This window comes from Oncorhynchus nerka, linkage group LG6 (genome assembly GCF_034236695.1).
Source record: "Oncorhynchus nerka isolate Pitt River linkage group LG6, Oner_Uvic_2.0, whole genome shotgun sequence".
In the NCBI taxonomy this organism is placed as follows: Eukaryota; Metazoa; Chordata; class Actinopteri; order Salmoniformes; family Salmonidae; genus Oncorhynchus; species Oncorhynchus nerka.
Genome location: NC_088401.1, coordinates 27,512,599 through 27,526,354, shown reverse-complemented (window position 1 = coordinate 27,526,354; position 13,756 = coordinate 27,512,599). Strand labels below are relative to the sequence as shown.

Below are 13,756 nucleotides of genomic sequence, written 5' to 3'. Positions count from 1 at the left end.
CTCCCTGGTCTTTGTGGTTAAATCTGTGTTTGAAATTCACTGCTCGACTGAGGGACCTTACAATTATCTGTATGTGTGGGATACAGAGATAACTGACATAGAGGGGCTGTTTTGAAGCTACTCCCCCACTGTTGTAAAACATATTTTGGAAGATATAAAAATGCATTTAGTGTATTTGTTTTTGCCACATTTATTATATTACAGACATCTTCATTTTAAAATGTGAGCTAAACATACAAAAATGTAGTATATATATTTTTTTAAAGAGTTACTGTCCCCACTACAACAAAAATACTTAAAATACATGTAATTTTGTCCTCTAAACATTTAATTGAAATGCTTTAGAATTCCATTCATTCCTAGAGGACTGTTTCTTCTGGGGAGTGCCAATATGGCCGACCAGTGGCTCCAAAGCCTCTCATTGGTCAATACATAGCATTAGCAATCCAGGGTTTATATACATCATTGGTTAAGACACCAGTGCGTGTGCACACACAGGAAATGACACACACACAACCACACACTTATCACATCTTTATTTCCTGTAAACTTTCATAGTTGCTTAATTTGAAAAAAAAAACCCACCAGTATAGTATCAGAAGACTAGGAAAGTTCATTATCAGAACACAAAATGAAAATATGTTTGAGGATAATTGCACTTCAGTGTGTTGAAGTAGGTGGAAAGTAGAGAAACATTGATCATGATAAGGCACAATGTGTTGTTCGTAACATCAGGCCAGGAAGAAATGTATTAAACCTAATTGCATCACAAATACACTTGACTCTTCAATTCTTTGGTAAGGCATTGACCTCAAAGCATATAATCAAGCACACAGATGGGGTATTGATGTAGCTGCTGCAGTATATACTATTAAAAGCCCTTCCTCCCTCCACATGGAATGTTCCATTTCCTACACAGCCCCTAAGGGGAGCAGTAGCGACCGTAGAACAGAATGCTCTGGGTGGGGTTGTGGCGGATGAAGAAGAGGAAGGGGTGGTCGGCGACAAATGTGGGCGTCCTCATGGCACAGCGCATCATCATGACGGCGGCCGTGGCGCCCGCTGCCTCTGTTCCCTCCTCGTTGACCTCCACGAAGGCCTTGTGAATCACCTTGGACAGCACCAGGTCGTTGTCGGGCGACATGCCCGAGAAGTCGCTTTTGCAGTGGTCGAAGGCGTCCGTCATGCCCATGCTGGCCAGCAAGTCCTTCAGGTCCAGGCTCTCCTCCAGCTTGAACTTAGGCAGACCCACCTGAACCTCCACAGTGTCCATCATGTCAGGCCTGGTCCACTCCACAAGGTTCTTGTAAGTCAGCTCCTTCTCCAGCTGCGTTGTGTGTGTGTGTGTGTGTGTGTGGGGGGGGGGGGGCAAGGGAAAAGGTCGAGACATTGACACGTATTTCAGTGTGAGCTAACCCTAAAACCCTAAAAGCTTTCTAATTGAAGTTAACTTTATACTCCATGTGTATTGTGTTGGCCACAAAACCCATCTTGTTGAATGTAAAGGTGAGTCCTACCTTCTTCAGGCCAGTGGTGTCATCCTCCATCTCATTAGGTAGCATGATGAGCATGCTCAGTTCGTTCCCTACGTAGGGCAGCTCCAGAATCTGGCAGTTGGCCTCTGGGATGAAGGTCAGGGGGAACTTGGCCTTCTGATGCATCATTTTCACTGGTTTACTCTCCTTCTGTAGTCAATGAAAGGAAGGTAGGGAGTCACCAAATATTGTGTTAACAGTTGCCTTCTTGTGTGTAATTTGTGACTACAAGGCATTTTCACCATTGTAGCAAAGGTTACTCACCGTTACTCATGAAAGTGAAGCAAGCTAGAACATTACTCTCACAACAGACTCAGAGAAGGGATGACTGGAACCGACTACAGCAACAGTTCAGTGGAAGTCAGATCTTTTCTTTAGAAGCGCTACTCTAAAGTGGTGTAACTACACATTCATTGTGCAAACGGACACATCAGAGAAAAATAAGTGAAAAGCCACTCCTCAGATCTTGTCGGGAATTCGTTCTATACGTCAAGCCGGTTGGGTAAACACTACCTTGTTTAATTTGAACAGGGCATCGCTGGTGCTGCTCTCTTTGAATTTCTTCTCCCAGTTGCCCTTGAAGTAGATGGCGTTCACCAACACTAGTCTGGTCAGTTGGTCGACAACCCCCTCCGCCAATAGGTTCTTGATTTTCTCTACAAAATACAGAGGCCATAGAAGTGACAGAGGTGATGGTAACATTGTAATAAGGTGTAGTTACATAACAAACGGATACATCATGGACACCTAATGGATTTAAAATCCATATGAACACAATGTAAATTCATTCTCAATCCAGTCCCCTTTGATTTTTACACCGAATTTGAGAATATTAATACGATTGTGCACATGGAGACAGCTTGCGGCATCTAACCACCTGCGGTCTGCTTCTCCACCCAGGCGTTAATGTTCTGCCGGGCAGCCTCCGCATTGGACTTGAAGTCCACAGCCTCCAGTTCGGCATTGTAGTGCTTCTTGGTGTCGCCGAGGAACGCCTGTCACATTTACCAGAGACACAAAAATCAACAGTCAATATCCTTGCTTTATCAAACCCTAAGTACCTAAAATAATAGTGTATAAGTCTACAATGATGTACAGTATAATTATTTGTACAGTATAATGATAGCATTTTGCAGGATACTCTATCCATTATCTTTTTTGTTGACAACTCTCTTCGTCATAAGGCTATGTTCCAACGTGTAATGAAATGCACAATGACCTTTAACCTAACACACTGTGATTCATTAGTGTCAATTCAGATTGAGCCAAAATATCTAAATCTTAGACACACACTTTCTCCACCCACTGTGTAAACAATAGGGCTTTACCTCAACAAACTGGTAAGACTGCTCGCCGTACAGGCGATTGGCCAGGCTCAGTGCGTACGGGGCTCCCTTCTTGTTCAGTTCACTCATGAGTTTGTTGAAGCCGACATGGACACTATCTGTAGCTTTGTGGAAGTGCAGGGACTGCAGACAGGATTAAAAAAATAACATTTATAAAATGTGACATTGTGGTAGCATCTTCCTGTGGCATCCATGACATGCAAACCCCGAGCTGAAACACGACTCCTACGTTGTTTGGCTAGCAAACAAACCCGCCATCGTTTACTGTATTCATCCACCACATCACCAAATAAAGAAATGTTTTCAGGAAAAAGTGTCAACATTAAAATGCATCCAAACAGCATAACTTGTCATTTTGACATTTGGTGGTTGGACATGACCAGCACAGATTACGTTCATGTTGCTCGCAAAGCGGATAAGGAATTCTTTGTTTGTGTGTGAGTGTGACCAGACTTTCCTGTTTATATTTCCGTTTTCAGACGGCAGCTTATCAAGTTATGAAGAATATAGATAAAAGAAAAAGAATATAGATAAAAGAAAAGAAAGAATATGCTTGTGTTCCCTCAAGTCCCAAATGTGACTACTACACTGTGTACATAGGCTATAAGATGATTTGTGTACGAGGCTTATATCCCTTCACAGATGTACTGTAAATAAACCACATAGAAAACAGAAAACACAGACCCCACAACAAGGCTATCCAAACCTATTCCTGGAGAGCAACGTGCTGTAGGTTTTCGCTTCAACTAAAGATGAGCTTAATCAAGTTAGATACATCTGGGGATAGAGCGAAAACCTACTAGAGAGTAGCGCTCCAGGAACAGGGTTGAAGAGCCCTGCCCCACACCAATAGTAGTACCTTGTTCCCACCAAATGGCTACCTCACCAACAGCCCAATGTTATCTGGAAACAAGCGCTCTTTGAACCCCCTGGGTTACCCATTCCTTATTATATACTTCTATTAGCACCTTCAGAGCCAGCGGAAGCTGGGGCTTTTGTACTTGCTGGAGTAGTCCTGGGTCAGCCTTTTTAGATTTGTCCGCTTTGACAAAGCAGAGGACCTAGTGGACGTCAGTATGACAATTGGTTATCATTTTTGAACAGCATAGATGTGGGGAGTGGGTGGAATACAACATTGTGTGTGTGTGCGTGTGGCTGGCGAGCTGTGTAGGTTCCAGAAAGAATCCTTCAAAACGTAATGTAGGGTGGTAAATTAAGGCCGTTGAGTCCTTAACAGGTAAAGGAATTGAGACTAGCCCCTATCGTATTTGTTCTGTGAAGATTGCTCAATTTTTTTTATATCCTTTATTTAACTAGGCGAGCCAGATTGCTCAATAGGAAGGTATGCATTCTTGTCCAACCCTAGACTCGCCCTTTTTATGACTTCAACTCGACATTGCTGCTATTTCAGCACTACCTACATGTTCAGTATATTGCAGAAAGGCTTTATCACATTGGACAATACATTCCATGGTTATTATAATAAATCTGCTGGCTGACAGCTAAATGGAGGTTGTACAAATTAGACTTAGTCCACTCTTATGTATTATCTAAACGTTTGTTTATCCCATGTGTAACTCTGTGTTGTCGCACTGCTTGGCTTTATCTTGGCAGGTCACAGTTGTAAATGAGAACTTGTTCTCAACTGGCCTACCTGGTTAAATAAAATAAAGATATTTAAAAAAAATCCCATGACACCATAAACTCTTATCTGGCACCTACATGTCTACTAGCTGCACACAGATAATGGGAACCGAGAGACTGATAAGAGGGATTACTTTATTGCTCTCCAACAGTAGGGCTGTACTCAAATAAAGCCTCATCTGCTGACTAAAAGGAAGCCTTCTGTGAATTGTCATGGACAGGCTACCAATTTGTCAGCCACACCCTTTCCTATTCATCTCAGAAAACCCCTGTGAAAAACCTTTCCAGTGTAAGGGAGAAGCTATAGTCAATTTAGGTGGAGAACTGCACTGTTAAATAAATGACCCTGTGCATGTGAATACATATAAAAAATCCAATCTAGCCTTGATGCAAGTTTACATTAGACAGGGTAATGACAAAAAGTAAAGGCTACATTATCCAACCTTTGTCGATAGTGACTAGTCCATCAAACTATTTTATGAAATATATCTGTATTCATTCCGGTACCACTGTGCTGTCCGTGCATACTAAACAGGCTAATCAACATAAGTATAGTTGCATAAGAGATTAATGTGTGAGAGTAAGATGATTATGTTTGAGTGTATCTGTTTTCGGATGGACGGGATCCCCGAAAATGGTTTACACTGACTCACCTCTGACATCTGGGTAGCGGTGTTCCCTCTGGCTCCCAGGGACACCATGGCCAGGGCAGAGGAGATGCTTAGAGGGGAGTAGAAGACATTGCCTGTTTTGTTGACCTCTGTGATCTTCTTGAATAGCTCCAGAGAGAAATTGGTGTTGGCCACAGACACTGATGCCATTGTAACAGAAGGGAAAGGCAGGCTGGCAGAGCTTTGGAATAAAGGTTAAGAAGTTAGTGTCTGTGGCCACTGGGTTTTAAACTTCATTGTAACAGAGCAGTCATATACAGTAGCCTATATACAATGACATGCAATTATCGCGAGCGCTATCTTGGGCTGATGCGAAAGACAAAGTAGGCTAAAGAACATAGAATTAATGTAGTCTAGCTAGCAGTCTGATTAATCAGGCTGTGTAATACACAATGAATTGGTATATACATCCTGAAACTAATGCCTGCAAAATGTTGTAAATGTACCTTACAAGCCAGACTGTTGAATAAAGTTACATTTAAACGTACTCTTAACAATTACTTGTGTATTACAGCCTGATTAAATCTTGAATGAGTATGTACATCTTGAGTATGTACATCTTGAGTATGTACATCAGTGGTGTGCGGTTGTTTTGTTCGCCCGCAATTGCTAATAACCCATCCGCAACCGCCCGACTACACACAGTGTACAAAACAATAGGAACACTTTCCTAATATTGACTTGCACCCCCCTTTTTTCCCTCAGAACAGCCTCAATTCATTGGGGCATGGACAACAAGGTGTCAAGAGTTCCACAGGGATGCTGGCCCATGTTGACTCCAATGCTTCCCACAGTGTCAAGTTGGCTGGATGCCCTTTGGACGGTGGACCATTCTTGATACACACAGGAAACTGTTGAACATGGAAAAACCCAGCAGCGTTGCAGTTCTTGACACACTCAAACCGGTGTGCCTGGCACCTACTACCATACCCCGTTGAAAGGCACTTAAATCTTTTGTCTTGCCCATTCACCCTCTGAATGGCACACGTCTCAATTGTATCAAGGCATACAAATCCTTCTTCGACCTGCCCCACCTTCATCTACACTGATTTAAAGTGGATTGAACAGGTAACATCAATAAGAGATCATAGCTTTCACCTGACTTTACCTGGTTAGTGTTATGGAAAGATCAGTTGTTCCTAATGTTTTGTACAGACAGTATTTGATAAAGTGAAAATCTGAGGCCCACAACCGACCCTAACCCGTTTATAGAAAATGCGCTGTCGGCTACAGTCAGACGCCGGAACAATTTCTTGACAGGGGATGCAGTTTCTTTTTGTCTGAGTTAGATATGTTTCTGCTTATAATTTTCAGCATTTTGGTAGGCTATTTATTAGTCAACTTGTCTAATATTATTATATACTTGCAGCTTATTTTGGTCATTAGATTAATAGCCTATTTGTTGCCCTAGAAAACGAAACCTTTGCTCACCAGAATATTATAAATCGACATAGGCAAAGTTCTCTAATCTGCTTCTTTTACAGGGCAAAGACATTTAAGGATTGGGGAGAAAATGACATCGCTAATGTTCTCTGGGTGTCACTGAGTAGACTGAAACCCCATGTCATTGATCCACAATCCAGAGGTAAGGCTGTACAGTGAAATAAGTATGACCCCAATGCAATTCTGAAGTATAATACATCCAGTGTAATTTCACTTAGCATGATCTATTCAATTATGGCATAATTCTACTCTTTGTATTCATTTGCATCACTGTCAATGACATACTTTTATTTTGAAGGCTAACCGCAAAGCCCACTATTCTATTGTGGCTAATCCTTATTGTGGCTAGCTTCACATAGATGGGTCCGACCATCATTAATCAAATAAGTATTGTTTTATAAATGAGGGTTATTTTAGATGATGAAACCTAGCTATAGTTGGCTAGCTAACTATAGCTACTGCAACGTTTTGCTATGTTTTTTGGAAAGAACATTGTTTGCATCCATGAGCTAGCTAGCTTTTTTTAATGACCAGCACTGTAGGTGCGCGAGACAACTTTACCAGCATCACAGCATACGGAGCAATGAATCGTTGGGGACATATGAAATACGAGTGATAGTGTAATCAACGTGTAATAACTACGTAATTTAATGACACGTTAAATTATGTGACGTACAGTCATATTCAGGTCCTGATTGGTCAACAAGCTTATTTGACACGCAAAGACCCATCCGTGTTCTTGGCCTCTGCCTGCCTCTGGAGGCTCGTCAAGCGTCACACCCTCATACCGAGTCTCCGACCACATTTTCGGATCAAGCATAAATTTGCTCTTACGCACTTATGCCAGTAGATATAAATTGCACAATAATGATACATTTATGGATTTTATAAGGTAGGCTAATGTTTTGTCTTTATTCAACCCGGCCGCGGAGTGAATATAAGCTCAGGGACTGTGGGTAGAGTCAACATAACAGTACATCATTTCGGAGGGCTGGTTTAATAAAGAGTTTGCGTTGCCACCTAGCCAGGAAAAATTAATCAGCTATCTAGTTAGCCAGCTACATTGATTAGAATGATCAATGTCCTGTCCTCTTTGATGTTACATTTATGGTGATAGCCAAGCAAACAATAGTTCTTATGCTAAATAAGGATCACCAATAAAAAATTTAAAAAAGAGTATAGTAATCGCAACCAACCTGCAAATCCGTTTATCAGAATGGCAACAGAGTTAACAATAAATTATCGCAGCTACTCACCAATGAATGTTTATTTGTCAATGTCAGGTAGTTCTCTTTCTCTCTACAGCCAGGACTTCAGTGGGTGGTTTGCTACAGACAAGTTTCAGCTAACCATCTGAAATATGTAATATACAAGACAGACACGCCCTGTGGGGGGGTCACTAGTTACCACAGCCACAGTCATTAACCCCACCTATTTCTACCATTTCTCTTCTTAAAAACGGATTTTAAACCTAACCCTAACCTCAACGATAACCACACTTGATATCCGTATGCCAGACCTTAAATGAATACCAAAAAGCAAATTTTTGTTTTCACGAATTTTTACAATATAGCTAATTCTGACTTTATGGCTGTGGTAAATAGTGTAAACCCCCTGGTGGGCTGTAAAAGTGCTCTTCCGCATACCGCACTCTTCCGCATCAGCTGACTACTACGGCAATCAAGTGGATAAAACTGTACTGAAGTTCAAAGTACATAAAAGCAGTGTAGGAACTAATTACAACAGACAAATAAACAATGTTTGGGCATTTTGTATTTATTGCTGTTATTTCCAGGAAAACATATCAACAATTTGCATAAAATCCAAATTCGTTCTAGAAATATATTTGACCTTTCCAGTACACTAAAATGTAGATATCAAAGAATACAGTAAACATACACCTTAAGGTAACAGTGAGTGTACCCTCTACAGTACAGCATTTTTAACCATATATGTTCAACATGTACAACTGGCAGGTTCATATATACAATTGTCCTCCGAGCTCACATGGTTCTTCAAATCATCCAGCCGATTAATGTAAAGTGGTCCACACATTTTCTTTCCTGTGTTCATGTCCAAGTTTGCCTCAATATTTTAAGTAATTGTAAGAAAGTTCTGCTTACATCAAATCAAGCAGAAAAGATTTAGAGTACTTCACTGGTTGGTGGAAAGCTTTCACAAAATGTTTGGAGACCAACAGTACTAGGTGTGACTATTCATAAAAATGGACATAACTTCTCATATAAACAAACAAGTGTGTACTGTAATATCCCTATACGTAATTTTAATGTGTAGACCACAAAGCTTAAACAGACACGAAAGAGCTCTAAATGATTGACAATTATCTCAAGGGATATGCTGTCTGAGAAGGCCAGGGATTGACATTGAGGCATGAAACGCACTTGCCCATCGGGCAAGTCAGGAGTATGTTTTTGGTTGCCCAAACATTATGATCACTTGCCCGAAAATGTAAATCTATTTACAGGCAGTAAGTAAGTGCCACATATTGCCTGCCTTTCACCTACACATAGGAATCAGAAAGATTTATTGAATTCTTTATATTTTGGAATAATTATTCTATTTCATACATCAGTTAAAAAAAAATTCTCAGAGAAGGCTCAACTTGCCCAACAGAAATAAATTGTTTAATAAGTGAAAGACAGACAATGGGGAGGAAATGGAAAGATCAGCTTTTGGCTACTGGAATTCTTTGCTGTTTGGTTGTTTTCTCGCACACACACACACAAACAAACAAAAATAACCAGCCCCATGGGGCAACCTCAGCAGGCTCAACTAGCTTGACTGATCAGTTCACTTTCCCCAGGCAATATGGCAACCCTTAATGTCAATCCCTGGAAGGCTACCAATCCTGATATCCAATAAACTCCAGTCAGACACTTCCTTTAGTGTTCACACTTTTCATTTTCATACTCCACATGAAAACATACATTTATAGTGTGTATGTGCATCGATTTGAGTACATTTACCAATGTACAAACAAGATGCCTTACAGTTAGATCTCACTGCTGCATTGAAGGAAGAATAAACATATTGACTGTCTAGGTAGGCTACATGACATCTGCCTTTGCCACCAGTCTTGTAGAAATGGCTAAAGAAAAAAAGTTATTTTCAGAGTTATCAATGATAGTATTATCCCTCCTAACCACTGATGCTTCACATGGCACCACCTTGTGGCTCGACTCTGCAGTGCAACATTTCCAAGAGAATACTGGATGGAGGGACAGCAGTGTAGCAAGGTATAGAGCTTCACTGCTGCAATAACATCTGTCTCTAGGTTTGATTTAGGACTGTTTCAGTGCACTTGAGAGACTTCAGAATTCCTGGTAGCTATAGTGCATGTTACCAAAAATAAAAAACACAGCAGCATTTAACTTCTACATGACAGACATGATGATTAAGAACGTCTTAATATGCATTTCACATTATATCAAGAGGCAAATGCTTTAAGATTTCCCCCCCGATACTGCCAGATTCCTTAACATTAAGAAATGAAACATGTACATTCAAAAACACTTGCAGCGAAAAAGAGAAATAATCTTTTTTTAATTTTTTTTTTTTACATTGACTTTTTTGTTGGTTTGCATTCATCTTTTGTAGCTGTACAGTTAAACAATAAAAATCCTAGTCGAATAACAATGAGGTATAAATATACCGTTATAAAAGACAAAGTATATGAAACTCTAATCGAGATCACGCAGGATCCCCATGTATTCTGAGAACAAAATAATTTTACGAAGCTCCCATACACATGGTGTCTTTAAAAAAAATGTTTTCTAATAATATAAGAAATAAGTTAGTAAACATGAGCTGCTGTCCTGTGCCAGTCTTCAGTGCAAAATACCAAAAGCCACTGGGGGATTGGTGAAGGGGGGGTATGCGTCTCTGGAAATGAGACCGCTTCACCCTCAGCTGTGATGGGGATGTTGGTGATGTCTCAGGCACAAGTACTTAGGACCCTCTTCGCACATGCTCGTTAAAAAGGTCAAACTAAAAATGAGAATAGCTAAATTTTCAATCAAATTGTCGACATATATTCAAGCGAATATTCAAAAAATCTGCATAAAGAAAATATGCACATTTTTCCACATCAGTGCATGATGACGCAGTACACTTTTTCACTTAAGTTTTCATGTACCAAATATAAATCTAAAGTTCAATGTGTTTCCATCGTGTTTTCAACTCTACTGATAGTTTTGTCACAAACTGTTGCGTTAAATAGAAAATGTGACTACTCCCGTCTTGGCACGTGTGCTCTAGCCAACAGCTCGCAGATACAGTGCGGGTAGGCTAGTCTACATGAAGAGATTATTATGGATAAGAGTGAGAATCTTTTGATTTGTTAAACGGCAGTCAAACATCGATATTCCTGTCACCAGAATCTGACCTCCTTTATTGGAAAGGAGCATCAAGACCACCGTGCACTTTCACCACCCTGTGAAGTTCAATATAAATGATTTCATCTGTAGCCTAATAAACTGCATTGTTTCCCCGAGTCATAGTGGGAGGACCACACCATATCATCGCGTGACTCCAAGTTTACTTCAATATGATGGTTATTATATCAATATTTGCACATAAAAGCGTTACCATCGCATTTTACCGACACACCTTGTCTAGCGTATTTTGTTTTGTCAACATTTGGAAAGTTTACCGACACATTTTCTGTTTCCATCAGGCCTGTCCTTAACTTTTTATCCGACATGTACTTTACTCGCCTAAAAAAGTTGGATGGAAACCTGGTTAATGACAGGGAAACATCCGAGTGATGCTCTCTTGAAATGGAGGGGTCTCTTTGACCGCTCGTGACAAACAAGATGGCGGAACGAGAAGACTTCTTCACTCGGCGTTGTCTAGTGCTTCGGAAGAGTGGGAGGCGGCGTACTTCAGCCGAAAGCCACCTGAAAAACAGAGAGGTGGGCGTCAGTCGAACAAATAAGAAACGGGAAACAATGAAAATAAACTCAGAGAAAGTAAGCAAAAAGACAAGGTTCCACTGAGAGGTCTACAAATTCCCAACCTGCACCTAATCGTATCCTCTGCGTGACATGTGTCATGTCATTTGGTCTGTGTTTTTCATTTTTAACTGTTCTGCTGTGTTTTGTCTTTGCCCTGCTAACAGAGAGTTTGGGAGAAATGTCCACAGGTCTCCTGAGATGAGAGAGCCCTTTACAGCAGCTCCTGGCTCTAAATAAGTCCTGAAAATGGAAATGAAGGTGGCTAATAGTCTGTTTTTGGGGGATAGGGGGTGAGGAAGGTTACTGCAAAGGTGTGCCTTCCCAAGCTTGATCAAGGGTGCCCTCTGTGTGGGTGGGTGTAGGGTACTGGTGTGTAAGAGAGAGATCGAGAGGGGTGGGATCAGTCCTGAGGGCTGACCTCTACTTGGGGGGGAAGTGCTGCAGGGGGGGCGGAGGGGGCCGTCCGAAGAGGCCAGCGGCCGCCCCTCCCCGCTCCACCCTGCCCCTGGCGGTGGCGTTATTACCTTGCTGTGTCGAGTCAATGGAGGGCTGTATGCAGTCCTGTGCGTAGTGGCCACTGACCCCACAGTTGTAGCACGAGACGTTGGCGTTCTTCTTGTTGACGCCGACTGCTACCCCCAGTGCACCTCCGCCTCCCGCCCCGGGTACCATGCCCACACTGGAGGGGTACATGTGCGGGTAGAAGCGGTTGTAGGGTGCCATCTGCTGGAGGCTGTAGCCTTGCTGTGTGCCCAGTAGGTGGTCAGAGTGGGAGTGGGGGTGCGTGTGCAGCAGGGTCTGGCTGGCGTAGGGGGCCGGGGCGGATGGAAAGAAGGGTAGCTGGGCCTGGCCGTTGCTCTGGAGGGGAGGCTGACTGAGGTAGCTGCTGTTGCACAGGGATGTCAGCTGGAAGATGGGCGGCACACCGAACACCTGTCGCGGCGGCATCTGGTGGGGGAAGAAGAATGAAGGCGCTGTGTGGCTGTTGTTGCTGGTGCCGCAGCCTCCCCGGCAACCGCACGCCCCGCAGCACATGGGCTGTTGCTGGGGAGTCGCCTGCTGCTGCTGTTGTTGCTGCTGTTGTTGTTGTGGTGGTTGCACTTGTTGCTGGGCGACGAGGTTACTGGCACAGCTGGTGCTGTTGATGTAGGAGGTGGAGTCGCTCTGTGCCGTGCTGTGGGTGAGGGCAGGGCTGGGGCTGGGCACAGGACCGGGGTTGTGGGTGGGCACGGATGGGGGCACCACCGCTTGAACCTGTCCAGCCGTGGGCACTACCCCTATTCCGGCTACCCCTGCCCCCAGCGTTGCCATGATGGAGGTGGGGATGGGGGGCATGGTGTATGGAGAAGGCAAGCCTGAGGGAAGAGCCATGCCCGGGTGCTTGGCGTGAGGGATGCTAGGCTCCCCTAGGGGTACAGAGTGGGTTAGGGGGGTGAGTACAGAGGGTGTTAGGGGGTTGGCGGCAGGGTCGGGGTAGGCTGGCTGCAGGGGTGAGGTGTAGGGTGGGCCGGGGGCGATGACGCTGATGGCTCCAACTGGGGGGTGGTGGGAAGAGGAGGCCGTGACACTCTCGGAAGTGACAGTTGCCTTATGAGGGGCCGTTTTGAAGCGCTGGATCAGGGGTTGCAGGGCAGGGCTGCCAGGGGGGTGTAAGCCCAGGGTGGGGGAGCCAAACCCTGGAAGCAGCACGGGCACTGCAGCAAGGACATCCCTCTTTTCTGTGTCCCCTGGCACAGGAACTGGCACTGGGGTGGGCATGGGCTCTCGGAGGACCAAGGGCACCTGCATGATCAGTCCTCCCACAACCTTGTTGTCTACCAGGGCCGCTGCCACCTGAGGAGGAGGCAGGACTGGCAGAGAGGCATCGGCGGGCAGTGCTCCGTTGGGCAGTATGTAGGGCAGGGGTTGCATAAAGGTGATGGGGGGAAAGTTGGGGATGGTCTCGGGGCAGAGGGGCTCCCCAGCAGGCTTGGCAGATGCCAGGGGGTGGATGGTGGGCAAGCCCCCCCCTGCAACCTCCTGGCAGGGGAAGAAGGTGTCCGCTCTACCCTGGCTGCTGGAGTTGTCTGAGTGACTATCTGTATCTGTGTGAGAGAGAGAGGAGAACAAGTCTTAGTGCTCCTATCCAAAAACCTACACAA

At 43.7% G+C, this 13,756-nt stretch overlaps 2 protein-coding genes across 9 annotated transcripts in view; both read right to left on the bottom strand.

The window, feature by feature from the left end:
* Window positions 1-521: 521 nt before the first annotated feature.
* LOC115130260 (leukocyte elastase inhibitor-like) lies at window positions 522-8,006 on the bottom strand. Of its 2 annotated transcripts, XM_029661199.2 has the most exons (8): window positions 7,896-8,006; window positions 5,179-5,377; window positions 3,850-3,942; window positions 2,864-3,004; window positions 2,413-2,530; window positions 2,049-2,191; window positions 1,518-1,685; window positions 522-1,327 (listed from the first exon to the last, which is right to left on the bottom strand). In XM_029661199.2, the coding sequence occupies exons 2-8, from the start codon at window positions 5,344-5,346 to the stop codon at window positions 923-925; spliced, it is 1,236 nt and encodes a 411-aa protein (XP_029517059.1). In that variant the 5' UTR covers window positions 5,347-5,377; window positions 7,896-8,006; the 3' UTR covers window positions 522-922. The 2 variants fall into 2 exon arrangements, with proteins under 2 accessions (XP_029517059.1, XP_029517060.1); XM_029661200.2 differs by lacking the exon at window positions 3,850-3,942 and having other exon boundaries at window positions 7,896-8,004.
* Window positions 8,007-8,394: 388 nt separating this feature from the next.
* LOC115130259 (zinc finger CCHC domain-containing protein 2-like) overlaps window positions 8,395-13,756 on the bottom strand; it is a 73,743-nt gene continuing 68,381 nt past the window's right edge. For 4 of the 7 annotated variants that reach the window (XM_065019450.1, XM_065019453.1, XM_065019451.1 and 1 more), the window contains exon 13: window positions 8,395-13,699. In XM_065019450.1, coding sequence (XP_064875522.1) covers window positions 12,036-13,699 — 1,664 coding nt within the window. In that variant the 3' untranslated portion in view covers window positions 8,395-12,035. The remainder of the gene's footprint in view (window positions 13,700-13,756) is intronic. The other 3 variants (XM_065019454.1, XM_029661198.2, XR_010464074.1) reach the window with 2 other exon arrangements.

Bases quoted from the DNA above. Each gene is read 5' to 3' on its own strand.
- LOC115130260 (XM_029661199.2), bottom strand. From the start codon at position 5,346: ATGGCATCAGTGTCTGTGGCCAACACCAATTTCTCTCTGGAGCTATTC. The intron at 3,943-5,178 runs GTGAGTCAGTGT...GACGTCCACTAG, and splicing joins CCGCTACCCAGATGTCAGAG to GTCCTCTGCTTTGTCAAAGC. The intron at 1,686-2,048 runs GTAGTGTTTACC...CATTGACTACAG, and splicing joins CCCTGTTCAAATTAAACAAG to AAGGAGAGTAAACCAGTGAA.